The sequence below is a fragment of the Coccidioides posadasii genome, chromosome 3, assembly GCF_018416015.2.
Source record: "Coccidioides posadasii str. Silveira chromosome 3, complete sequence".
In the NCBI taxonomy this organism is placed as follows: domain Eukaryota; kingdom Fungi; phylum Ascomycota; class Eurotiomycetes; order Onygenales; family Onygenaceae; genus Coccidioides; species Coccidioides posadasii.
The window spans coordinates 3,863,534-3,887,749 of record NC_089409.1 but is presented as its reverse complement, the minus strand read 5'-3'; the positions used below and the strand labels follow the sequence as shown (position 1 = coordinate 3,887,749).

Here is a 24,216-nt window from a genome sequence, read left to right as displayed (position 1 = left end):
CAAAAGTGTCTGAGTTCACCGTGTGTCCGAGTTCACTGTGGAAGACATTAACCTAACTAACATAATCCACCACCAAGCGGATCTCCAAAATACACATACAAATCTCAACTTTTTGCTCTCTTATATCTCAACAACATTGTTGAATATAGACTTTAGAATTTATATGTAGAGTATATAGACACTTAATAAACAGTCTTATCAATTTTATTTATTTAACTCTATTATTTGTGAAGATACTTTGATACATGCTAGTAAAAAGATAATAAAATACTATAACTTAAGAAATAATTATTATATTTAGATAATTCTTATAATTCACAAAGTTTATTATATCTGTATAGTATCTTCTTCATTTTATAATGATCAGACATAGACTTGTTAAGATATAAGAGAGCAAAAAGTTGAGATTTGTATGTATATTTCAGTGTCTCGCTCGGGGGTGGATTACATTAGTTAACTACCTGCTCTGTACTCTGTACGGAGTACGAAGTAACTAGTTAGTTAGTTTATCTAACATTGCTCGCGGTGAACTTGACCAACTTATTCCTATGTCAAACACCAATTAAAATCTCTTAACCGCAATCCTCATACAGAAATATATTCAGGAATCATGAGTGTAAATAAACTTGCTTTAGCTGCTTCATTAATTCAAGATCACTGATTGAGTCAGTGGAAAGCTGCCAGGTTATATAATGTTCTTTCAAATCAAGCTTAAATAATTATATTGATGGTTGTACGGAGTACTCCGTACGGAGTAGCAAATAGCTGAATAAATAGTCAAATTTCTGTGGCTTTCTAGCAAGCCCTTTTGCCTCCCAAAGTACACCGTAAATTCCTCCACTTGTACGGAGTAGTGTAAGATAGCTATGTCATCATCCCAGCTGGTCCGATGCATTGGCTGATTATCGCTCACCTCATAGGCCATTATGGAAAATAGGAATTGATATTTAGAATTAATGGTTTGAGGGAAGGAGTGGTTCCTTTTCCAAAATACTAATATTCGCGAGTTAAGCTGAAGGTCTATTTGGTTCTGGCTCTTTTGATGTCATGGACTATTTGACAATTTTGAAGTGTATAAAAGACGTATTCACTTGGTGAAATAACTCTTGCTCTACGCAATCGCTTATTCTCCCAGATCGATCCAGAACTTGAAGTGTCTGCCTCCACTATCCGGAGAATTCACACATTGAATCATGCTTGCAACCAACAACAGAGTCACCCTTGAACTAGAAACCAAGGAAATACTTTTGGAGAGATGAGCAAAGAAGTCCATACTACTCTGTATACCTACATAGAATCTACCATAATCTGCCTGCCACTCAAATCTATAGTGTGATAGAATGGAGCTGGAAGTTCCACAGCACATCCCATCATCCTAAACCCAATCAATAAGGTTAAGCTTAGAGATCTACCAGCATTTGAAAAGCTAGAAATTTAACTTCCATTTGAAAAAGGAGCGGCAGTTTTCAACTAGATGGTGGATCACCAAAAAAGAAGATAAAAACAAACATGTGAAAATCAGAGACAGAGTGACTTCACCGCTAAGGGATTGGGTTGATAAGCTCAAAATGCCCAGAGAGCCATCAAACGCAGCGGCGGGTTGACCAATGTTCATTAATCCCGAAATAGAGAAAGTAAATACCGAAATCAGATCATAAACGCAGTGAAAGTGCATGTGTCATTCTTGATAGCAACAAATATCAATTTAGAATCCAGTTTCACCAATTCTTGGGGCTCCTCCTCTCCAATCATTACGTTCGTAGTAGCGGAACACGAGGTCATATCCGTCCAGGTCGTGGACAATACGGTCAACACGTCGATATCCGGGGATATGCTCCATCTTTGCGTTGCGTAAAACGGCATGGCGTTGCAAGGCCTTAGAATCATAGATGCTGGGTGCATCAGCATGGGGAGGCTTTGCTTCGAACAAAGTAACACTGAAGCGTCCAGGCTTGAAGATCTCCACGACGTGTTTGACAATATCGGCAGTTTCACGGCCAGACTGAGCATGCGGAACGTTGGTTTCAAACGATGCGTATGAGCAATGAGGCTCAGGAGTCACATGGACCGTAAAATAATGGGTGCCAGACTTATTGTCAGGGGACGGAACAACCCCGTTGGCAGAAAACCCACATGGAGTGAATAGGTAGGCATCGACACGGGCATCCGGGTACTTGTTCACAGGATAGACATCTGAGAGCCCGCAGGAGTCAGAAACCACGGTACCTAAAGCATGACCTTCGCTTGTTAACTCGGGTGGCAGCGATTGTCCAGCATCCGACTCGATATCACTATTGTCAGAAGAATTGTTGCTGAATACATCCAAATGATGATCGTTGTTCTGGTGGAGAGATCGATGACGATCTTCTGCGACCGCACTCGCATGGTCGAGATAGAATTGCTTTGCATTCTTCTCGTCCAGATCAGTCATCAATATCTCAAGAGTCTCGTCACTTTCATCGCATCGCCTGTTCTCTGGCTGCATGCCATTCATTGCCTCGGGTAAAGTCAATGACTTGATGGAAGTCTCGTGATTCGGCGTCGTAGGTGGCGTTAACGACGTAAACGGTTCAGTCAGGTAAAGATACCAGTGTTCACCATTCATTTTACCGATCATATAGGCACTTCCTCCTAAGAAGAGCTTATCCAACGTTTTGACCTCATCGCGCCAGCTGCGGTGAGGACCACGCTGGCGGTCCGGGAATAGGAAATTTTTGCGACTGTAAAATACCCGATACGGGGCTGCAGCGCTTGAGATGCCGCCATAGCAAGGCGGGCTGTTTTTCGGAAAGCCTGCATGCAAGGCTGCGATTTCCAAGATTCGAGGCAGGCCCAGTAGAAGTGTTGTTGTGCCACACGTTTTGAGAATCAGTTTGTGAGGGAAGACAAACATGCTTGATTCGGACAATAGGTAGGCATCGACATCATCGGATTCGACGATTGACAGAACTTGACAGTTGACCAAATCAAGCATGCCCTTCCAGATCTCCGGCGAGACAGCTTTAAGTCCGGTGGGAACGGCTGTCCCAGCGAGATCGTGGGCAGACGGGCTGAACCATACTTCGAGAAGCTTTTCGGGGCCTGTCAGATCATTATTAGCCAAAAAGGAACATTGAAAGGTTAGCAAGCTCGGTACTCACCCTCAAAGGCGTTGCTCGAATCAAGATCTATGGTCGCGCCATGATTAATCGTCAACGACGGCGTCCCCACGAATGAGGATGGCGAAGTGGAGTAATTGTTTGGGATTTGAACGCTGACCATATCCGAAGATGGATCGTAAATGTGACTAAATGATCCAGAGTACAAACAAAAAAGCAAAAAGCCGTAGAGGGCTTCAGGATACAGGGGTGTTCAGGTGAGCGATGCTATGAAGCACTATCTTCCACCCAGACGAACGGTGCGGTGTTCGTCTGAGAAGAGACGGCCCAAAGTCCGATAAGATTGTGCTGAAAAGACAGCAAAACAGTGAATATGTAATGTGAACCTCCAAAAGGGTGCTAGGGAGGTCTGGCGGAGAGGGGGAGGAAGAATGCCCTTAAACCGGGAATTGTGGCCAGTCTCGGGGTACCCTCGAACTGACAGATACCGATACTGGTGAAAGTATCGGGTCTAACAGACGAGGATATCTGCGTCTGGTATGAAAAAATTTCAGGTAAACAAGAAAACGGAAGATGCGGAGGGTCTACACGCGTGGAGCTGGTGTTATCTGGGTCTAGATTGATAAAAGCAAGGCGAGTTAGCGTGTGCAATAAAGCGTTGAAGGTAGAGATCTCATAATGATCGAAAAGCTCGGGAAGAATTGAGCTGGAGAATCCTTTCTTACTTTGCAGGCTTCGATAGAAATCGTAGGAGGTCCTTCCGGCTCATGGAGAGAAAACACGGGTTCTCTTCAGAGTCACGTACGGCAAGACAACCACGCCGTTATATCATTTATACTGAATTCTCCAATGCCAAGTCCAATGAATGTAAATCCTCGTTGGAATAAAATTCGACTGCAACGGCGGAGGGGTCCAAGTTGGATGAAGTTTGCCTCAAGTGATGGCGGGGTGATAGCTCACAGATGAAGGTAGTTACACGGAAACTGAAAGGCTGTCATCACCATTAGTTGCCCCGATCAGACACGTACCGGCCAACTGATCACTACAAAGGGGACTCACAAGCTCTGGTCGTCGTTGTTAAACAGTTCGAGTTCACCTCAGCGGACTCGGGGCCTTGGACGAACAATGACGAAGCAGCACAGATTCAATTTCGTCTTTGTGCCAACGGCAAAAATCTCACGGGAAAATACACAAGTTGCTGCCCGACAATTCACAGGGGAGGCAAAGCCAAAGGAAGAGGGAAGAAGAGGGGTGTCTTCTGTGAGCTTACTGTGTGATGAAAAAAAAAAAAAAAATTGCGCATGCGACAGTTGGACATGAAATAATTATCGATCCTGGCTAGCACCGTATCGTTCTTGTGTGTAACTGCTGTAACTGTGACACGGCTTGTACAAACTATACCGGGGCATTATGTAATTCTCCGGCAAAATCGCTAGTGGATCATCTAATTCGCCGAACCCCGGCGGGATGTGATTGTCACATAACGGCATCGTACCGGTATGAAATATTTCACAAGCCCATCGAACTGCAGGGTCGAAGGCCTGCAGGCGCACACAGTGCATATTAAGCTGGCGGGCTGGAATTCTGAGGCGAGAGTGCCTCTCTGCCGTCCTTTTTTGTCCTCGGGCTGGTGTTCCTATAAGTTTGACAAGAAGCGGATACATACGTTGCTAATTATTCTCTATCAAGAAATACATAAATATCCGTTATAACAAATAGGCCTCCAGTAAAAAGCCTGAGGCAAGTAGTGAATATGTTAAAGGTAGATATGAACCCACAAATGGCACTGCTGGTATCCATCCTGCCCCATTAACGCCGGCGCTGTACTCCGTGACCCGGATCGAACCACCCTGCCACCCAATTTTTTGCGAAAACAGTACACCATTACACACGCCCGTCCTGTTTTTTTGATAACGCCAAACCAAGGTCCTCGTAGTATCCAAGGCGGATTTCTCAAAACTTCCCAAGAATAGCCTGAGCAAGCCGTACGTTGCCAGAATCGATTATTCGTGAAGCTAGTATTCCTCCGATCTTTTTAGTCAACTGTTTGCTTAGCGTCTCCATCGCCCCATTTGCAACTCCGTTCGTAAGAGGTGCTTTCTCATCCTGAATCGTGGAAAGAGCTGCAAGGATAACTCCTATAACCTTTTCGGCTTCCGACTTCCGCAGCCCTTCATCTCCAGCGACATCCTTGAGAACAACTTCATATGTTGGAAGATTGGGAATGATTAGCTCGCGAATAACATCGGGTCCTCCGATCGAATGTAAACCGATTATTGCACCATAATGCGTTCCAAAGGGCTTGCTGGGATCCATGAAGTTCTTCAAGAATGTTCTCGCCAGTCGGGGCTTAAGCCTATGTGACGAATGCGAATACTTCTTGCTGATCATTCCGATGAGAGACCCAGCTAAATCGCGAAGCGTAAAGTGATCCAGGGGGTCCGATCCACCTTCAAGTTGGCGCCCAATAACGCAGGTCAATACCGGCGGAATCAGGGAGGCAACCTGGAAAGGACATTAGATATCTATCGCATGAGGAGTAACATGTATGCTCTGTACTTACATATGGGTCAACATATAGCGTTTTATTCTGAATCAACGCTTCGGTCATATGCATGACCTGCGTTAACACGAAAAGATCCTTCAAACTATGGGTGACCTTCTCTGATATGAACTGGACGAAATACGGTACGAGCTGGTGCAAGCCGGGGTCCTCCTTCAGGCTAGCAAAGGCAGACAGGCGATACTCCTCGTTCGACTCATCCAAAAAAGCGCTGCAAACTCTCTCAAAGTAAAGCTGCAGCTCCTTAGAGAGAATATGCTTCACTAGAGGTTTCACTGTGACGTTCTCGTTCCCGCTCATCGCAGCCAGATTAGCGTTCGCATTTGGCCCTTTCGAAATTAATTCTAAATTGCGTGAATCGGCGGAGGTTGGGTTTTGGGGGATCGTTGGCTGGACTCCTTCCACAGCCAACCAGTGAGCTAGAGACGACACAGAGGTCCATCAGTAAAAATGAATCACCATAAACAAAATAGCTAGGCAAGTGGCAGTACCAGTGAAAGTTATCTCTCTCGGCACTCTAGGCAGCGGCGCATTGATCAACTTCTCGAAATCCACCTCATCATCTTCGACGTAAAACAGCGGTTGTCCGGGTCCAATCGTAGCTTCCCCAAACTTCAACGGACGAGTAGACTCGTAGCCATACAGAGGCTCAACATCAAGTACTCTCAATGCATTTGAGACGTCCTGGGTCGTGAGCAGTGTGCGTTTTCCGTGCCTCATAAACTTATGCGATTCTTCCAGTACCTGAGAGACGCGATACTCGACGTCTCTCGCGAGATGGTCGACGACTTCTTCATTCAGTGCGTTTATCCCCACTGATTCAGCGACATCTTTGATATTGTCTGGATTCCACACAAGCATGGCTGTGGTCGTAAAGAGCACACACTAGCAGAGGCGTTGATGACAAGGTCAGAGTCAGGAAAGCTCCTCAGGAAACAGAGAGGGGGTGGGAGCTCCGTCGTATCAGCAGTACGAGAAAACGAGGAGAAAGATATCAAAGTGTCTCAAGTCAAGGCTCATTTGTAAAAGTGCATTTGAATGAAAACGATCCTCATTCACCCCCATGTGGTTCAGGCTTTGGAGTTGTAGAGATGAATACACAGAGCTTCCATCAATGGGCTCTACAAAAGAATTGCGTTTATGGAGCCTATTGGCCTCCCTAGTTATCCGGGGCTCCGGCGGAGTACACTGACCTACACGCAACTTTATTACAAGCTACTCGCCTCAACTTCTGTGGTCAGTATAGAATGTGTTGGATACTTGAATTTAATCTTTTTAACTACCTTTAGCTCCTTCGCAACGGTAGAGTACATTAGGGTATGGGGAAGAGGTATCTTAAAAGCACGTAACCTTTTTGAATCATGCCATTAACAAGACGCCAGAGAGGGTAATATCGCCTAGGATAACGCCGCGTAATGGAATCCAGGCAAGAGACCATATTGTATCAACGGGGGGTGGTCTAGCGAGTAGGTGGCTAATTTGGGCGAGAATCAGCGGGAGCATCGGCCAAAGTATTGGCTGGAGCGTCGGCTGGGGCGTCAGTTTTGGTGTCAGTTGGGACGGCGGGCTTGTCGTTCTTTGGTGCGTCATCTTTAGCAGGTCCGTTAGTAGCATCTGTCTGGGCAGGGTTTCCACTGGCAGGTTCAGCCTCCGGAGCTTGAGATGCATTCCCATTCTCTTCAGGCTTGGTTTCAGGGGCTTTATCATCCTGGAGCGTGACGGTCCAACCAGAGTCCGCCAGAACATCACCTTTTCCACCGTAGGTCTTCGGAATTTCTTCGCCAAAGGTGGTGAATTCACGAGCCAAGTTGACTCCGTTGGTGATTGGATGGAATTTGCGGATCGTATTCTTGCTAAGGAATACCTTGAGAGCAGTAAAGACCCATCCCATCACAACTGGCAAATTGACGAAGTATTTCTCCTTCAAAAGCTCGGGATAAGCGGTGCTGAAGACTTCAATAGTTTCACGAGACGCCGCCCGGATATTTGGATTCATACGAATGAAACTAACGTTCTGATAGTCGTGAACTTGGATCATTTGATAAGGATCTTCGCCGTTGTAATCCATGACTGAAGTAGCTGTTTCAAGGCGAAGCTCGCGGATGGCCAACTCCATAAGGGCAACGCGCCATTTTATAAACCTAGGAAACATGATTAGCCAGATTTCCTAATAGAGATACTTGAAACTTACTCTTCCAGGTTGCCAAAGGTCAAGTCGACATTCTTGACTGAACCGTAAATGTTCCAGGTAAAGACTACATTTGTCTCGGTGGTCGGATCACGATAGGTTGTGATGTAGCCGAGACCCTTGAATTTACTTGAGGGGAAAGCTGCACTCTCAGCCAATGCAAGGGGGTTCATCTTTTTACGCCACTCAAGGGCTTTGACAAGCTGTTCCTCTGCAAGTTTCACATTCCCTTCGTTGGCTCGCAAGAACTTGATCATGATGTTGACAGTAGGAGCATCCTGAGCATCCTTAAGGGGGACTCCCCACATTTCATTGTGGCCGGCTTTCTCAACGATCGGGGCGAGGCGGTCGAAGAACTGGGATAGCGCCGCGTTATTGACGAGGTAAGAAGGACGCGTGTCGGCTGGTTCCTGGGGTTTCGGATCAGCAACTTGGGTATTCGCGCCGGCTTTGTCTTTGACTTCTTCGATAATGTCAGAATTGGCGTTGTCTGCAGTGGCCGCTGTGGTGGCAGCTGGTGGTGGAGCAGGAGCTTCCTTGGAGTCTTCTTTGGGTGCTACTTCGGCAGGCTTCTCAGTCTCAGCCTCCTTGGAGTCGCCAGAGAGAGCCGCAGTAGCAGCGCTGTCCTGAGGCTGTTCAACCACCCTTTCAGCAGGTCGTTCAGCGGTCTCACTCAATGTCTGAGCGGGTTGTTCTTGGACCTTTTCCATGATGGAAAGAGCAAAAGGAGTGAAAGTGTTGTCTTGGGCTGCATGATGGGAGAGCTTCCAATCAGCTTCAATATAATTACACCGATCAACGTCATCCCAATGAAGTAACAAAGGGAGACCAGTAGAGAGAACACTCCACTTACCGGAAGTTAGAGAGAGAGAGAGAGAGAGTGTGTGTGTGTGTGTGTGTGCGCGCGACTTCAGGCGTGGCACGTGAAACTGGCTATGTTCGGAGTTCGGAAGAGCTTCGGAGCGAGAGAGGTTGGCAGGGTAAATGCAGGAGGGAAAGAGGGGAAGTGAGGTGAGGCAGCGTGAGGTGGTGATGGGCCACAGAACGGGCAATATCAAAACAACCCCAAGCAGGAGGGCACGCCGACATAATCAGGAGCTTGCCTGAAACAGGCCGGAAAGCTTCCCCAGCCAGGCCAAGTACCTCGCAATCAAGCCACCCGCGCTAGCAGGATGTGGAGCCGGTTCCGGCATCAACGACTGGTGGCAAAGTAACATTAGTACCCGCCAAGCTTGTTGGATTTATGGCTATTAAACCTTCCCGCTCTTATCCGATCCGCATTATCAGATCATCCCCTGACTGCCGCAAAGATCTGCTTAACCGTAGAGGCCGGCGGGATGGCCTTTTTATTGTTGGCATGCTTGGATCACTCCTCTTTACGAGAAGTATCCGTTTCAAGTGCATGATCGTTCATTTTTTCGAAGGGCAGAAATAGTTTGCTGTATCTCAAGGGAGTGGCAGGGAAAAGTTCCTCGGTATATTGCTCGAGGATCTAACAAAAGTTATCACAGTACTCCGGGAACGACATGTTATCGCATTCCTAAATGAAGCCCATAGGAGTACTCCGTACTCCGTACTCTATAAAGTGGTCTTGGCTATTAGGCGAAGCTAGAGATGGTATGTCTCAATAGCTGAACTGCATGACTGCATAGTGCCAAATTTTCCTGCACAGTACAAACCCGTATCATGGTCCATAATTAGATTTGCATTCTCATCTAGCTGGGGAATAGTGAATAATGGATAAGTGGATAGTACACGTATAAGGATCTTGAAGGCAAAAAAAGGAAAAAATTATGTGGGCATAGTTATGATTTGGCAAAACGTTCTGGGAGACCAGGGATTGGAGGGGGCTGTTTGGAGGTATCCTCGTCGTTATCATCGTCCTCCAGGTCATCGGCATTTTCTGGATGCCTAATTAACAAAAGTAACATATTAGTTCATGATAAATCAAAATGGCGGCAGCAGAAACTTTCGCAAGCCGGAAGGGGATTTCATACGCCAGGAGATTCTTGACACCAGACATTTCGTAATGCTTCTTTCGTCGCTCTTCGAATGCGGTATGCTTGTCCCTCTCTTCCTGGCTCTGTGTCCGATGAAGCGCATCTCCGACGTCTTCGCCCACCACTACATGCTTCTCCGGTTTTCCACTCATGCTAGCATCGCTCATAGTCTGCACCTTCGTAATTCTCGAATCATCATTCGTATCCTGCCAATATGGCTCCTCTGGTTCTCCCAAATCTAAATCAGGGATATCATCCTCTCGGACTCTTCGATGCCGCCCAACCTTCTTCGAAGCGTTGTACATGTCCAACTCATCCACAGCAACATCATCTGCATCGATACCTCCAACGTCCGGATCGTCCTCGTCATCCTCCTCTAGATCAGGGTCATAATGCGGGACGTACGGGGTCTTCGGCTCATCGATTTTCATCGTGGACGATCGCTCCTGCTCGGTGAGATATAGATTTACTTCGTCCCACTTTAATCTGGGGGAGTTTTCATCGGCACCGTTAGATTTCGAAGCAGTGGACTGACGTCGAGATGCGGGGTTGTATTGCTTGCCAGCATTGTAGATGGTGTTTTGGAGGGTAAGTTCCTTGTTGTCGAGGGGTGAATGTGCCTTAAAAAGGGATTGAGGAGAGGTGGGAGAGGTTTGTGCTTGGCCAGGAGGCGAGAAGGATGTGGTCTGGAGCGAAGAAGAGGAATTTTTGAGTATGCCTTTTCTCCCGTGCTCCCAGCAGAATCCGGTTGTCAGTAAGCGGGAACTCGCAAATGCTCCTAGTATGTATGTGCATCCTGAAACTCACCCTTGGGTCGCTTTGGCATGTTCTCACCGGAGTGAGGAACCGGTATTTGTTGCGTTGCCATGCTATAAACTGGTGCCGTTCTTAAGTTCGGACAAGTGAGTGAGCTCGATCCTTGAACTTTCTCTTGGAGTTAGACATGTAATTGCATGTCCAGGTGAGTTTCGAGCGGGGTAAAGGAATGCGGAGGAGGAGGGTTGTCGAGGGAAAAACCGAAAAGATAGAGCCGGAAGAGAGGAGGTCTGTAATTCTCGAGACGGTGTCTGAGATCCAGGCGTATTCTTTTGCCCTTCAGTTTTCAGCTGACGCTGATGGCGGTTTTGCGTCTCGCGGCACGCCTGTCGTCGGATGGTCGTTTACGGAATGTTTGTTGCACGTGCTTGTCAAAATGACGTAATGTCATGGGGTGCCAGGAACTGCTCGGCAAGCGCCAGTGACAGCGCTGGATGACTCCGCGGAAGAAGCTTCAGCACTGCCTTTTCACGCAAAGAGCCTGTCAGCCTGTCAGAGATGAATGCAGCCCTCATGAAGGCAATCATTTGGGTGTTTTCAGCCAGAGAGTACTGGAAATATACGGTAGAAGCTATAGTCAAGACTTTATTTCCTATTTTAAAGTAATTTTTTGTCTGTCCTAAACCCCTATTTAGTGACTGTCATCCTCCCACTGTAAAAAAGCGATTCCGTAAAAAGACACTGGGGTCGGCTTTAGACTTGAACGATAGAACCAAAAAGGACCCCGTAATATCATGCCGTAGAAGAAATAAAAAGAATGTAAAGCTATCGAGACATCTCCAGAAGCACTGGAGTCAAATTCGGTGTCAAACATGTATGAAAAGAGCCATAACTTGAACAGGGGAATTGAAAACAAAAGAAACCAGATACCCAAACAGATATCAATGAAACTCCCATAATCGTGTTCGGATCCAACAAAATGATTTCGTTGCTTTTTTATTTTTCTCTTCAGTAAAATGATAGATGACACAGCAGTCATGCATAAAAAATGTTGCAAGATGGAAACGCAGACAACCACCCATTGCTAAAGGACATTTATACCACAGAAATATAATCTCAGGGACAGAAGGGGACTCGAGTTCAAGTGCAACGGGGTATAAAGAGATCCTTGACAAAATCTTAAAATCAGATAAACAGGGTATTCAACACAAGAAGTAAAGATGAAGCGGTAAACCTGGCGCCGATCACCGAATAGCATGGCAGAGTCCAACCAAATCCAAAAGACACAAAAGATATGGCACGAAACAAAGGCGGCATACATCGTGGGGTTCTTCGATTGAATCCTGCATTACGCAAGTGATTCGAATTCTTCTCGTTCTCGCAGTCTATTTTGCGCTAGCTCGTCACCGCCAGCGGCAGACAGCTGCATCCAGTGCAGCGCAAGACACAGGCTCTGTGGGTCAGATTTCAATTCCAAGTCTCGCCGATACATCATGTCACGGTTGAAAGTCTCACGTGGCATCGTAAGGGGAAATGTGACCCGCGGCAATATTTCTGGGTGAGTGAGGTACAGGATGGCTAGCTCTCGTTGTGCCACAGCATTGCCTTCCTGTGCTGTAATAATCCACATTCTAGCCGCATCTTCGATGCCGTTGCCAATTCTTGGAGAGAAGGGTGATTGACGTTGTCGTTTGTTTAGCTCTTGAGAGACAATGTTGTCTGCGATCTGAACCATGCTATGGCACACGTCATCCTTCAATTCGAACGCAGCCAAACCGAATTGCAAAAATGCAGTTCCTGCGTCAGCCTTGTTCAATACCTCCGAAGGAACGAAAGCAGCAATGAATTGCAAATCTCTAAATAATGTTTTCGGCTGGAACTTCTGGATGAGCTCTCGTAATGCGCGAATGATTTGGTTATCACTCGGTAGACTGTTTGCCGAAGATCCACTCGAGATCTCATTCGTAGCTGGAACAGGCGAGGACGGGGTCGGAGTCTGGTCATCGGCTACATTGAGTGGCTTCGAGCCTTCCGATACACTATTCCTGTGACCACGTCCTTGCCTTCGATAAATCCTAGGTAGGGCAGCAAACTGATTATTGACAAGCTCGACGCTTCCATTGCCGATTGTCAAAGATGCGATTACAAGACGACGAAGATCATTCAAAGCTCTTAATTTTGTGAAGGGGTTTGCGTGCCGCGAGAATTGATCCATCAACCGCCGGAATGCCTCGTTGTATCCGAAAGCGAAGTTATCCTCTGTTTCCCTTTCCGCATTGCCTGCAGCTTCCGACCCCGTTGCAAGATTCGCTACTTTGGATCTAGATAACAGAGAAACTGCAGATAGACTCCGCCGCAGACTTTTTCCAGATCGACAAATCGGGTCATCCTCGGGTCGAATGCTCAGAGGCGCAGAAAGGTCAGCCAGGAACCGGTCGAGTCTTTCATTCTTGGCCATCTGGTCCCGAATTCGGGCCTGGTTCAGATAATCTGAAAACCATGCATCGGTCTCGCTTCCACAACTCCAGACAGGAGAACCAAGGTCGCTTAATAGCAGACTGGTCAAGGTCTGCCTCAACTCATCCAAGAAAGCAGCTTTCCCTGGGGGGGTGCGTTCAAGTCTTCGCGTTGTTAAAACATCACTGACCATTGATGCCGGGCGGGATTGGAAGCTAGATATGCTCGTAGTAGACTGGGCCTGGGTGTGAATCGGGGACCAGAATGGTTGGTAAGATTCAACAGTCGAGGCTGCCCGACCAGGCGAGTCACCGATAGAGGATGTGTCCGCGCCACCATCCTTCGTCTTCCATCTGTCAGACCCGATGCTTTGGAAAGAAGACTTCCGCACGAGCGACGGAACATCATTAGGTGCACGGAAAAGAGAGTCTAAGTTTCGACCACCAAGGGACTGTGATGGGTAAGGATATAGACTCTCCTCACTCGTAATGCTTGATGGGCGAATGCTTGTTCCCGTGCTGAGGCCCGTAAGAGGACGCGCGCCAGCTGCTTCGAACATCGATCGCTCCTTTTGAAAGAGCTCACTCGACCAGAGAACCGGACTATCGTACATCGATTCTCCAACGAGCTTGCTGACGCTTGTCTTGACCTCGTAAGAAAATCGATGTATTCTCTCCTCTCCCCGACAAAAATTATCGATTCCAGAACGGTGAAGCCATTTTCTCGTGATATCAACTTGCTCGTCTGATAGTTTAGTAGGTCCTCCCTGGCTAGCCGGAGCTTTCATCACGTTCATAACTTGAATTTCCGGTTTTTGAAGAAAAGAACCACCAAGCGACCGGGACCCAAATTTCGACTTGGGTTCAGGAGCGGCTGATAAAGCTTGGAAACCCGCCATCGACTTCAAAGCGAGAGCTACATTCCTTGCATCTTCATACCGCAGAGAGTTTTTGACATCAGTCATATACCACATTTTATTTCTTAACTTCGCCAAACTTCCCATGGCTGACTTGACTTGACCCTGAAAATGGTTCAGAGTATGTTTTAGTCCAATAGTCTTTGGCGAGCACTGGTTGACGATCGAGAAATCGAAATCTGCAGAGTGCTTCGCTGCCCAATATAGCGGGTTAAGTACCTTATCGTCCGTGGCAGATGTGGGACGTCCCTTGGCGACAATCCGTAGCAAACGCGCTGCATTCCACCAGTAGTGGGAAGTAGGAAAATCCGACTGACGCTGACAGCGGATCATAGCATTTATAAATCCACGCCTTAGGGAAGATTCACTTTCAGCACAGTCAGGTGTATTCGATCCATTGTCCGCGCTGGCCACGTTTGACAAAGGATCAAATTCATCCGTGAGCCTAAAAATAGCATTCTCTAGCGCGTTTTGATCTTCCATTGACAAACCAGCCAGATTAGTAGGCGTGGCTTCCAGAGACACGGAGTCTTCTCCGTCCAACTGTAAAGAAAGCCGATGTCCATCAGTCGAGATGGCGATGATCGCCCAATCTTCACTCGTAGGGGCGCCCAACGAATGACGATCCTCGGATTCATTTATTTCGGAAAGCTCGTAGCGAATGCGATCCGCATTGCGGGAGAATGATTCTTGTGGCGAAACGGGACTAGCAGTCCTGCTCGGCGAAACATAATAAGACTTTGGCGAATCCTGAGAACTTATTTCGGTGGTGAACACAGTTTTGGCGCTGAAAGACCGACTTGAAAAGGAATTCATTCTTCCTTGGAAAAGACTTGGTTCGAATGTCCGTCCGTCATTGGGGCCGGAACAAAAGGTGGGGGATAGCGAATTCGGGAAGTTTTGAGTAGGCTCGGCTGAGTTCAACGACCCTGCTTTGGGAAATATGACATCTAATATCGTAGTAATATCAGTCGGAGATAGGAAAAGGAAATTTTCGGATACGTCGCCAGCCGAGGCGTAATCAGAAAGGGTCGTTTGAGATGTCGCATGTTTGGGAAGCGAAGGGTTAAAATGTGAGAGCATTTTCTCTATATGGTGTCTAATTCTAGGGGGCACGAGAGTATATTGCGACCTAATACAATCAATTAGATAAGTTTACACCCACAGACCTGACAGTGCACATACGGTGTTTGAAGGATCCGGGACACATAGAATTGGGCTCGGTGCGAAATCTGCCCCAGGAGTCGTTCTCGCGCATCTTTCGTAATATGGAAATCGAGCATGAGCCCATGTGCCTGGCGGATCAAATTCAGCAAATAGAATACAACAGATCTAAAGGAATTGATCTGAATCACTAACCTCCAAATAGGACAACGCACTGGGCAAATGCTTGCGGAAGAACCACTGGAAAAATATAAAATCCAAAAATCTTTTCCGGAATTCAGCTGTACCGAGCTTTCCGAGGATAGCATTTCCAAGTTCAATCGCGCCTGCTGGAAGGCCAGCATCAGAATCATCAAGGACTGCAAACAAGTCATGGACGGCAGCTTGGAAAAACTGTTCAGCAACATCAGTCCTCAAGGGATCAAAGCCGTCGGTATCCAGACCCAATCTACGGTTATCCGGGTATTCAAGCAAGAAGGCACCTTTCTGGAGAACATCCATCAAGTAGATCTCAAGCTTTGGTTTTGCTTTCCATTCCGTAGCACCAGACCAGATGGACAAAATTTGACCAACAAAGGAGTAATAGCCGCTTCCGCCATGAGATATTAATTTAGCACAAGTCGAGGACCAAACGTTCAGGCGAAGGTAGGACTCTGGCGAATTCGACTCCAAGGGAGCTGCAAAGACGTTGAATAACAAAGCTGAGATAGGATCGGTACGCTCAAACGCAAAAGCATGTTCCTTGATGGCATTGGAATGAGAATTTGCCCGCTTCGAGAAGAGCGAGGGCGGCTTGTTACGAGAGCCAAGAGGGGAGGAGGCCTCACCAGCGTCCAATGCATGAGCAGTAGAAATGAGAGCTGAAAGTTGAGCTGGAGACAAGCTAACTAAACATTGAAACAAAAAGTCCGAATCGGTCCTCACGCGGGTAAGTATTTCGACGAGATCTTCCCGTGACCTTGGGGTTAGGCGTTGGGTGAAACTACAAGGGTGAATGCCCGGCCGGTCCGCATAATTTTCAGATGGTTCGTCGTGACCCAGGACATGATGCTTCGAAAAGGATTCCCAAAGATCACGAATTTCAAAGATGCTATTGTAGACGGAGATGAAACCAGCCTTGTCGCCATGCTTAAAATTCTCGACCAAACCTTTTTGCACAGTAGACGCAACCCGAAGCAGTCGGCTAGAAAGTGCAATGCAAACCCGGAGATTCCATAGGCGTCGTAAAACATTCCGCTTCTGGATCCTTTGGTGCCTTTGAAGCTGAATTTGGCTGGCAAACTGGGCAAACGACACTTTGTGGACTTTCTCCATCACTGGTTTCCTCTCAACCTGTGGCTCTAACAGAACAGTCTCCAGAACCGTCTCGTCCTCTGTCGACGGTTCATTATTCCGTGGTTCCAGCTCTGGTTCCGGCAGACGGTTTGGGGAGCGATCTGAAGATTCCAGTGCGGGAGCGTGGATATCCTCTCCCGACTCCTTACCAGCGCCATTTAAGGGAGTCGAACTACCTTTTAGAGGGAGACTTGGTAGGTTAAAATTAATGACTTGCGACGTTGGGGTGTCGCATCGGGGCGGAGAATCAGTAGGCGAAGGTGGTAATGCTATTGAATCCATCATAGTCAGTCCGAATTTCGGTGAAAATAGCATAGAGAAGCACGTCGCGACATGCTAATCTGAGGTACGACAACACATAGTGTTGGTCAAAAGAAGAAGAGAACCTCCCAACAAAACGTAAGTGTCGGCGCAGGGAGGTAAGGAAAGTATGAAATGCGCTGCACGTACTTGTAGCAGCCGCGTATGCCAGAACCGATGGAAGACAGGCATGTTGGATACTGATCATCTTCCCATGGGCAAACCAGGGGCATCGGTCTCGAGACGGGGCTGTCTCGAGAACTTAAGATGCCTAAGCAGACGGGCGGGGACAGGCGTCGGCCTAAAGCATGACTCCAGGCGTTCAGGAGATGGGATAGAGTCGGGGGAGATCAGCGGAATGGCGATGCAGAGGGGAAGAAGCCAGCTTGGAGGATGGGACGGGAAACGAGTCCGGTTGGTACGGGGGTCTACGGAGTAGATGGGTTTAGTATGGTAGGGAGAGGGCGGGACCGGAGGGAGGGGGGATGATAGCGGAATTCGCTGGAAAACACGGTCAAAGCCGGTCGCGTGTGAGCCAGAAGGCGAGAGAGAGACAAAAGCAGAGCAGCGGCGAGACGGAGAGAGAACGGGGAGGGCAGAAGAGGAAGAAAAAGAGGATTGTGGCGTTCTGGAGGGAAAACGGGGAGAGAGGGGTGAGTTGTCCAAGATGGAGGGCGAGGCTTCTGATACGCAGAGGGCGCGACGACTAGTGACAGGAGTCCACCATCACCAAATCAGAGCCATGTCATCAGGGTAATACAACGAGTATTTTTGCCCGGTGTCGTGGTGAGGTCACTGTTAAGAGTTGGCAAACAATGGCCTGAAAGTCTCTCGCACACACACTTTCTCTCTTCTCTCTCTACAGAATTCTTCCGTACCGCTCCGCTTCCTGCCAAACGGCAGACCCGTGCAAGTGCTCGTTAGTCCAAACACCGGACACAGTCGCAATATCAAGTCGAGCTACTTTAGTTACAACGCTCCCCCTTTGAGGGCCCCACAGGCTGGCGGTGCACTGCGACCCTCTCTGAGCAGGTGAACAATCAAGGTCGTCATTATTGATCATGGCTCTCGTGTTAGACAGGGTCCCGACATGGGGATTTCTTCAGACGATTCCTGAGGAACCACCTCACTGCAGGATACATCACGAGGATACAAAGGAACTAGGACCCAAGCCAGGGCAGCGGCCGAGACACTGGACAGACATCATCGAGATGTCCACAGTTCTCGTGTGGAGTTGAGGAGTTTATTCTGGGTTGGCCACGTTTTCGCAAAAACTATTCAGCGCCTAACTTGAACCCCATCAAGAGGACGAGGTTACTCTGGGCTCCTGGGACGGTGGTACCTGTCCCGCGAGGTTTTCAAAGAGGACCTTTCACATATCCCGCGGCTGGAGATGCCCGTCTCATGCACTGCTATTATTAAGCGCAAGGGCCCTTTTCACCGCCGGATCATCCTCTCAATTGCTTCACAAGACTGCCAGACCCGCGACATAGTAGCGGATTTGCACGTTGAGTCCCGCCGTGCACGCCAATGCAAGCGTCCCTGCCCAGCGTTTGGGATGATGCCGGTCATAACATACATACATACATGAGGTGCCTTGTGGGAACATTCAAACATACATACGCACGCAGTACGATCATAAATAATTTCCACCCTCCCCCATCCATACGGCTGCCCTGGAGACTCCGGAAACGATTTTGTCAAATCCAGTCTCCTCAACCGTGAGATCTCAAACATCAGTCCCTTTGTGTCGTCGTGCAGATCGCTAGGCGAATCGTGGAATGTGGTCGCCAATAAGTCCTGCCACGTCGTTGGGCGAATGCAATGAGAAGAAATTAAGAATTTTCCCTCGAGGTCAAACTCATAACTCATGGAATCCACAGGTCGTATTTGTCAAATGATCGATGAGCATAGCGACAAGGTCTCGGTGATGAGTTGGCACTGCATGCATATCCAGCTGTCGCTGGCGACAAATTTGGCGAACCAAGATTGGTCGGGATTCGGTTTTAGTGCCACGCCAGCGAACCCCAAGTCAGACCCGGCCAAGGCTGGCGAAGGAGTGGGCTGGGGCCGGAGAGATGGCGACCATCCGCCAGCCGGTCTCCCTGGCTCGTCTCGAAGGACAGCCATCGTGCTCCGTACTAGCGCGAGCAAAAGTTGGACACAGGGGCATCGCGGCGCTCATTCCTCTCAAGCGTTGTTTTTTCTTTTTCTTTCTTTCGTTCTTTTTTTCAACTTTTTTTTTTTTTTTTATCTTTTCTTTTCTTTTAATTATTTACCAACAAACCATCCTCAGCCGAAGCATTCAGCGTCCCCGTTCCGCAGCAGAGGGTCTCCCCATTTCCCGATGTTCTCGTTCAGGATATTGTTTGGTAAGATGGGAAGTATGTACTCCGTATGTACGGAGTATAACGGCTAGAATGATAATGGCTTCCTTATCCTTTGTTAGCATATTTTGATACCAGCAAGCAAAGTTGTGATACTCTCCATCTCTCTCTGTCTGTCTCAATAGCTTGTCTAGCGGGATCAGACTGTTCTTTCCAAACAGCTCTTGCAACTGCTTCTGTTCCTGTTTATGTTTGTTCATTCGAAACACAGCAACATGGCGTCTTCCCGTCATTCTCCCATCATTCCCCTGTTTACACATACTTCGTGTATACATAACAATCCAAAGCAAATTCTCTTCCCGCTCCCAATCAAGGTCTTTCCTCTATTCAACTCAACTAGTTGATCCCCCTTTCGTACTAAGATTACGTCCTGGCAGCTATGGAAGTCGGATTGCTATGGCTACCTTCAGATCCAATGTCGAGAGTAGCTACAGATGCTGTACTTTGCAAAAAGATATTCACCGCACTCCGTGAGATAACTACTCCTGCGGAATTTCTGCCGTGCCTTAGCGTATGTCGCCCCTATTACTCTGTAACCCGGGGTCTCCTGTACAACTGTTTGGTGTTGACCAATGTGTCTCTTTTTCCCTTCGTGGTGTGTATGTTTCGGCGGAGGATCCCAGTTCCCTTGCCCATAAAATCATTGACTCTGCGCCTGGTGGCCCGGGATCCACGCGTTGTGGGATCCTCGTCCGGTATAATGTTGAGATTCACCTCTATTCTCGCGAAATTGGCAGAAATCATTGCCCGTGACGTCAAGGACCTGGCTTCCTTTTCACTGCACATAGACATTCGCGAGGTTACGGCTGAGTTCTATAGCTGTGAATACGCCGACATTGATGCCGCATTCAGTTACCACGCCCTTGTCCGCCTTTTAGACGCTATCCCTCCGACCTGTACTAACCTCGAGCGCGATACTGGGGGCATTGAAATGTATCAAGACGGTGGGCATTTATGCGGACATTTTGCCAGAGTGATGCCTCATCTTCGGCATGTCCGCTTGCGGTTGGGGAGGCTCTGCTCAAATTTCATTGACATCTTTGACGCGGGCAACCTCACCCTCGGTTTACCTGCATGACCAAACCTCCGTTCCCTCATGATCAATTCCGATATTTGCGTTGGAGCAACATCCTCTATGAAGGCATGCCCTCAGGCGTATCATAACGGGTCTCTGCACAATGAACTCGTTCTTTTTCTAAGACGCGCAATCTCAAGTGGAAAGCTCCCCCTTTCCTTGAGTTGCCTTCAGATATACAGCCGACAAAACGTGGACAAAACTCTACGAATTTTGTGATGCGTCTCACAGACGTGCTTGGCCATTTCACATACCTGCTGCCGAGCGTCGACCTTCCCAACCATTCCAGCTCTCATCGACTGAATACCTGGCATTTTATTCGAACAAGCGAAAACACTGAGATTGTTGCAGCACGTGGTGACGCTGCTGAGATCCTGGAAAATTTATGGAAGTGCACGACCGATGGGTCAAGATCCCCTGTTACTAATGATGTCCGTAATGTCCCTACTGGAGCTTGTGATACGATGCGATTGGACTGGGAGCCAGACCCTCCGCAGGTCTGTCTTCAAGAGTATATTCGAGAGCAACAAGCGCTCTTTGGTTTTCGCGGACCGGAATCTTATATTCTAGCGGACATCAATCCTTCAAAATTCGCTTCATATCGGTTGCACGGCTTGAGCGAGAGCGTAAGTGGATTTGCTGACCCCGACTCTCAGAATTATTCCTCCCTCGTGCCAATCGGCCCGTGATAATCATGCTAGTTGACACGGTGCCCTTTCATTCGCACAAAGATGTGGAGACCCAATTGCGGTCCGGACTGTTATGGGTACGGAGAGCATACTTTTACCATTGCAAGCATGGATTATTCCATTGAAACTGTAGTTGCAGAAGTCAATGGAGACTAGCGATCGATTCACGCAAGTGCCCTTATAAAGAATGCTTGATAGATAACCAACTCCAACTCGGAGCATTGAAGCGAAACTAAAAGCTCCCAATAAAATATATATATTGACGTTTATTAAACACTTTAATTCTGACATTGAGTCTTTAGTTGGTAGTTAAATGCATGAAGCCGGATACGGCTGACTGACATATTTGGACTGACAAGATGCCAATAATCTGACATAAATTATATCTAGTACGTCTCAAGTCGTGACCAAGACGGTTTCTCCTGGACCTTTACAACGGTCGCATGTGAGAGTAGCGAATAACCTTGTCGATCCCGCTCTAGGGAACATCTAATCCATCAAGGATGAAGCGCGGCGTCATTCTGTCGAAGCAGGTAGGTGACGCTCTGTTCCCCCCAGAACTACCGCCTTTTCTTCTCTCTCCCCCCGCCCCCCCTTTTTCCCCCCCCTTGCCTTTCATTTTGTCGTAGAGGCGGGGCTGATTGGATCGGCCGGATGTAGGAAAAGGATTGAAGAGCTGGTGCTTTCATATCAACATCCATCTTTTATCGGCTTCTTTCTTTCCCTGGCGTACGGCGACGGTTGTGAGAGTGTCCCTAATAACTTCTTTCGACACCTTGGGGAATCTGAGAATCAATTAGTCCTATAAATTCGGGTGAGAGTTGGGACAATGTACGTACCGTTTTTTCAAAATTTCGATTAATCCTGCCTTCGTTAGGTCGCTGCCGGAAACAGCCTGTTTGAACTCAGAAATGAGTTCCGACGGGAAGTGAGCTTTTAGTTTTAGCCCGGCTCCAGGGCCGTTGGAAGTGGTATTCATTCCTGGTAAAGCTGAAGTAGGCCTAGGGTTGAGCGCAGGTGTCAAAAATGCGTTATTGGATTGCATTGATGTTTGTTTGGAGGAATCGGGTGCTTTTCCAGGAGTAGACGCGTTTAGCACGGGTCGTAGGTTGCTTTGAGGGGCCGATGTCGGCTTCTTCCAATATGCATCAGAGAAAGGATCTATCGGCAGGCTACCTGTTTCTAAGAGGCATTGTGAGCAACTCATTCAACATCCACCGGGGCTTGACATACCCGATAAAACCTCCATCCGAAAGGAATTCATATATTCGTTCGCCTTATTGCCATGCGCCCAGCAGATTCCGGTGCAAACAGGTTCCAAGTCACCCACGATCATTTTCCTTTTGCTAAGCTCGTCGTCTCCGTCGTCCAAAAAGTCATCCATATCCTCATCATCGTCGTCACTAACATCTTCCTCGCCTTCCGAGTCAAGGTCTTCGCCTTCCTCCGGTTCCTCCCATTCTGCTTCGGAATCATAATCATAGTTAAAATCTGGAATAGCCCTAGAAAAGGGATTTCGACAAAGTTTGAAAGCACTCTTATCGGGTAGTCGTTTCGTAAAAGTACCCTGGTAGGGCGGCCTCACATCTTCTTTAAAGTGTAGTAACTTCATCGGGATCTTCTTGAGCATGCTTTGGGCTGATTCATCCGTCCCAGCATCCTTTTCTGCCGTAAGATCTATAACAGCACCTTTGCTATCATTGGAGTCATTCATAGATGAGACGATTTCCTTCACAGTGGGACTTTCCATTTTGCCAAAGCGACGTTTATATGGAATCATCTTAAAGAGCTCGGATGGCCTTAGAGATAGATTCGAAGGATCGTGGGTATTTTTAAGATATACATCTAGCTTCTCGCGGACATGCAACAGCGCCTCAGAGTCTCGTTCGAAACGGTGGGGGGTGCCAACCCGCATGTGGGAATGGATGAAGAATGGAGGAAATTCATTCTCATAATCAGAGATCGCTTTCGTATTATCGACTTCGCTTCCGGCAGCTGGAGCAGCTTCCTTGCTGCTATTTTTATTCGAAGTGTCGGGTGCCGATGTTTTGTTGATAGTGGCCGCCATAGGTTTCACAAAAAATGCATTCAACCTCATCTGAGACTGCAGAATAGGTCAGTGTAAAGAACTCGAACACAAGACACCAAATATCAACATGATTGTGATTGTCATAGCTACATACCCTCTCCTTCTTTTTCTTTTCTTCTTCGCGGGCTAGTTTCTCTTCTTCCTTTTGCTTTTTCTTTTCCTCCCGCTTTCGCCTTTCTGTCTCCTTTTCCTCATCCTTTTTTCTCTTCTCGTCTTCTCGTCTTCTTCTCTCTTGTTCCTTTTCTTCTTCTTTCTTCTTCTTCAATTCTTCCCGCTTTCGTTTTTCTTCTTCTTTCTCTTCCTCTTTTCGTTTCTTCTCCTCCTCCCATAATTTTCGAGCCTCTTCTTTTCTTGCCTTTTCTTGTGCCTTGGCTTCTTTGCTTGCAGGTGACAATCGTCGCTTTTTATTTGGGACGAGAGATGGCTGAGAAGGAGGAGAGGGAGCAGGTTCCGATAGTATATTGCACGAGGGGCCAGATGAAATATTCACCGTAAGGGGTACCGGTGCAGAGATGGATTGTGATTCAGTGGCATGCAGTTGGGCTAACGCCATGCTTTCCAAGGGGGATGGTGAAGGATCTCTCTTTTGCCGCCGGGTGTCTGCATGGTCGTCTGGGGTCTGACACATGCTAGCCGGGCTTGGTGCAAGTGACTCGGTATTGGACCCGAGGATCGTTCCATTTAGTTCATCAAATGGCCTTTTCTTTGGGGACGCCGGGTGAACGCCATGTGTCTGTTCTAGAACCTCTTGTTGAACTGCGACATCCATATTGCTTCCCGCTTCTCGACTTTAACACGCAAGAACTCCAAAGAGTATAATTTACCGAAAGAAAGACCGTCAAAATAAATAGGGTCTTGTGTCATATCAGGGAGTCCGGGCCGTTAGGAATGGGTCGTTAACGGGTATTCGATGGGTCGTGTCGTGGGCAGAGGGGTCATGACAGGTCCACCTTAGGCACAACTGGGAGCTGTAGTGCCTTCAAACCAAAAAGACAAACTGTAAATACACCTGCAGCGAACAAAAAATTGTCACCAAGCACAGCAAGGAAAGGAATGGAGGCGAGGGCTGCTGCTGCTGCGCGACGGTTGAAGCGGTTGGAGAGCCAGGTCGTCCATGACAAGGTTTGGCTGGAGAGACGCGTGAGCGTGGCTCTTGGCGCGTGTCCCCCATTCTTCAAGGTTGAACCCAGGCGGACTCC

At 47.8% G+C, this 24,216-nt stretch overlaps 9 protein-coding genes across 9 annotated transcripts; 1 reads left to right on the top strand and 8 right to left on the bottom strand.

Moving 5' to 3' along the window:
- Positions 1 to 1,454: 1,454 nt before the first annotated feature.
- On the bottom strand, positions 1,455 to 4,353 carry SPE2 (spermidine resistance protein). The gene is made up of 4 exons (XM_003069808.2): positions 4,158 to 4,353; positions 3,824 to 4,089; positions 3,141 to 3,712; positions 1,455 to 3,081 (listed from the first exon to the last, which is right to left on the bottom strand). Exons 3-4 carry the CDS (start codon positions 3,259 to 3,261, stop codon positions 1,706 to 1,708), a joined length of 1,497 nt encoding a protein of 498 aa, XP_003069854.1. The 5' UTR covers positions 3,262 to 3,712; positions 3,824 to 4,089; positions 4,158 to 4,353; the 3' UTR covers positions 1,455 to 1,705.
- A 366-nt stretch (positions 4,354 to 4,719) lies between these two features.
- On the bottom strand, positions 4,720 to 6,731 carry D8B26_006190 (uncharacterized protein). Its single transcript, XM_003069809.2, has 3 exons — positions 6,153 to 6,731; positions 5,662 to 6,080; positions 4,720 to 5,603 (listed from the first exon to the last, which is right to left on the bottom strand). The coding sequence occupies exons 1-3, from the start codon at positions 6,520 to 6,522 to the stop codon at positions 5,052 to 5,054; spliced, it is 1,341 nt and encodes a 446-aa protein (XP_003069855.1). The 5' UTR covers positions 6,523 to 6,731; the 3' UTR covers positions 4,720 to 5,051.
- Positions 6,732 to 6,912: 181 nt separating this feature from the next.
- On the bottom strand, positions 6,913 to 8,931 carry SFH5 (Non-classical phosphatidylinositol transfer protein (PITP)). The gene is made up of 3 exons (XM_003069810.2): positions 8,703 to 8,931; positions 7,853 to 8,597; positions 6,913 to 7,802 (listed from the first exon to the last, which is right to left on the bottom strand). Exons 2-3 carry the CDS (start codon positions 8,557 to 8,559, stop codon positions 7,136 to 7,138), a joined length of 1,374 nt encoding a protein of 457 aa, XP_003069856.2. The 5' UTR covers positions 8,560 to 8,597; positions 8,703 to 8,931; the 3' UTR covers positions 6,913 to 7,135.
- Positions 8,932 to 9,447: 516 nt separating this feature from the next.
- On the bottom strand, positions 9,448 to 10,958 carry D8B26_006188 (uncharacterized protein). Its single transcript, XM_003069811.2, has 3 exons — positions 10,657 to 10,958; positions 9,847 to 10,567; positions 9,448 to 9,760 (listed from the first exon to the last, which is right to left on the bottom strand). The coding sequence occupies exons 1-3, from the start codon at positions 10,715 to 10,717 to the stop codon at positions 9,655 to 9,657; spliced, it is 888 nt and encodes a 295-aa protein (XP_003069857.2). The 5' UTR covers positions 10,718 to 10,958; the 3' UTR covers positions 9,448 to 9,654.
- Positions 10,959 to 11,296: 338 nt separating this feature from the next.
- On the bottom strand, positions 11,297 to 11,644 carry D8B26_006187 (uncharacterized protein; the record flags this gene model as incomplete). The annotated part of the gene is made up of 1 exon (XM_066125107.1): positions 11,297 to 11,644. One exon carries the CDS (start codon positions 11,642 to 11,644, stop codon positions 11,297 to 11,299), a length of 348 nt encoding a protein of 115 aa, XP_065981188.1.
- A 309-nt stretch (positions 11,645 to 11,953) lies between these two features.
- D8B26_006186 (uncharacterized protein) lies at positions 11,954 to 16,985 on the bottom strand (the record flags this gene model as incomplete). The annotated part of the gene is made up of 4 exons (XM_003069812.2): positions 11,954 to 15,110; positions 15,164 to 15,273; positions 15,338 to 16,746; positions 16,928 to 16,985. 4 exons carry the CDS (start codon positions 16,983 to 16,985, stop codon positions 11,954 to 11,956), a joined length of 4,734 nt encoding a protein of 1,577 aa, XP_003069858.2.
- Positions 16,986 to 19,082: 2,097 nt separating this feature from the next.
- D8B26_006185 (uncharacterized protein) lies at positions 19,083 to 19,439 on the bottom strand (the record flags this gene model as incomplete). The annotated part of the gene is made up of 1 exon (XM_066125106.1): positions 19,083 to 19,439. One exon carries the CDS (start codon positions 19,437 to 19,439, stop codon positions 19,083 to 19,085), a length of 357 nt encoding a protein of 118 aa, XP_065981187.1.
- Positions 19,440 to 19,864: 425 nt separating this feature from the next.
- Positions 19,865 to 20,928, top strand: D8B26_006184 (uncharacterized protein; the record flags this gene model as incomplete). The annotated part of the gene is made up of 2 exons (XM_066125105.1): positions 19,865 to 20,108; positions 20,387 to 20,928. The coding sequence occupies 2 exons, from the start codon at positions 19,865 to 19,867 to the stop codon at positions 20,926 to 20,928; spliced, it is 786 nt and encodes a 261-aa protein (XP_065981186.1).
- Positions 20,929 to 21,272: 344 nt separating this feature from the next.
- D8B26_006183 (uncharacterized protein) lies at positions 21,273 to 24,083 on the bottom strand. The gene is made up of 4 exons (XM_003069813.2): positions 23,112 to 24,083; positions 22,162 to 23,032; positions 21,768 to 22,110; positions 21,273 to 21,713 (listed from the first exon to the last, which is right to left on the bottom strand). Exons 1-4 carry the CDS (start codon positions 23,784 to 23,786, stop codon positions 21,614 to 21,616), a joined length of 1,989 nt encoding a protein of 662 aa, XP_003069859.1. The 5' UTR covers positions 23,787 to 24,083; the 3' UTR covers positions 21,273 to 21,613.
- Positions 24,084 to 24,216: the final 133 nt, after the last annotated feature.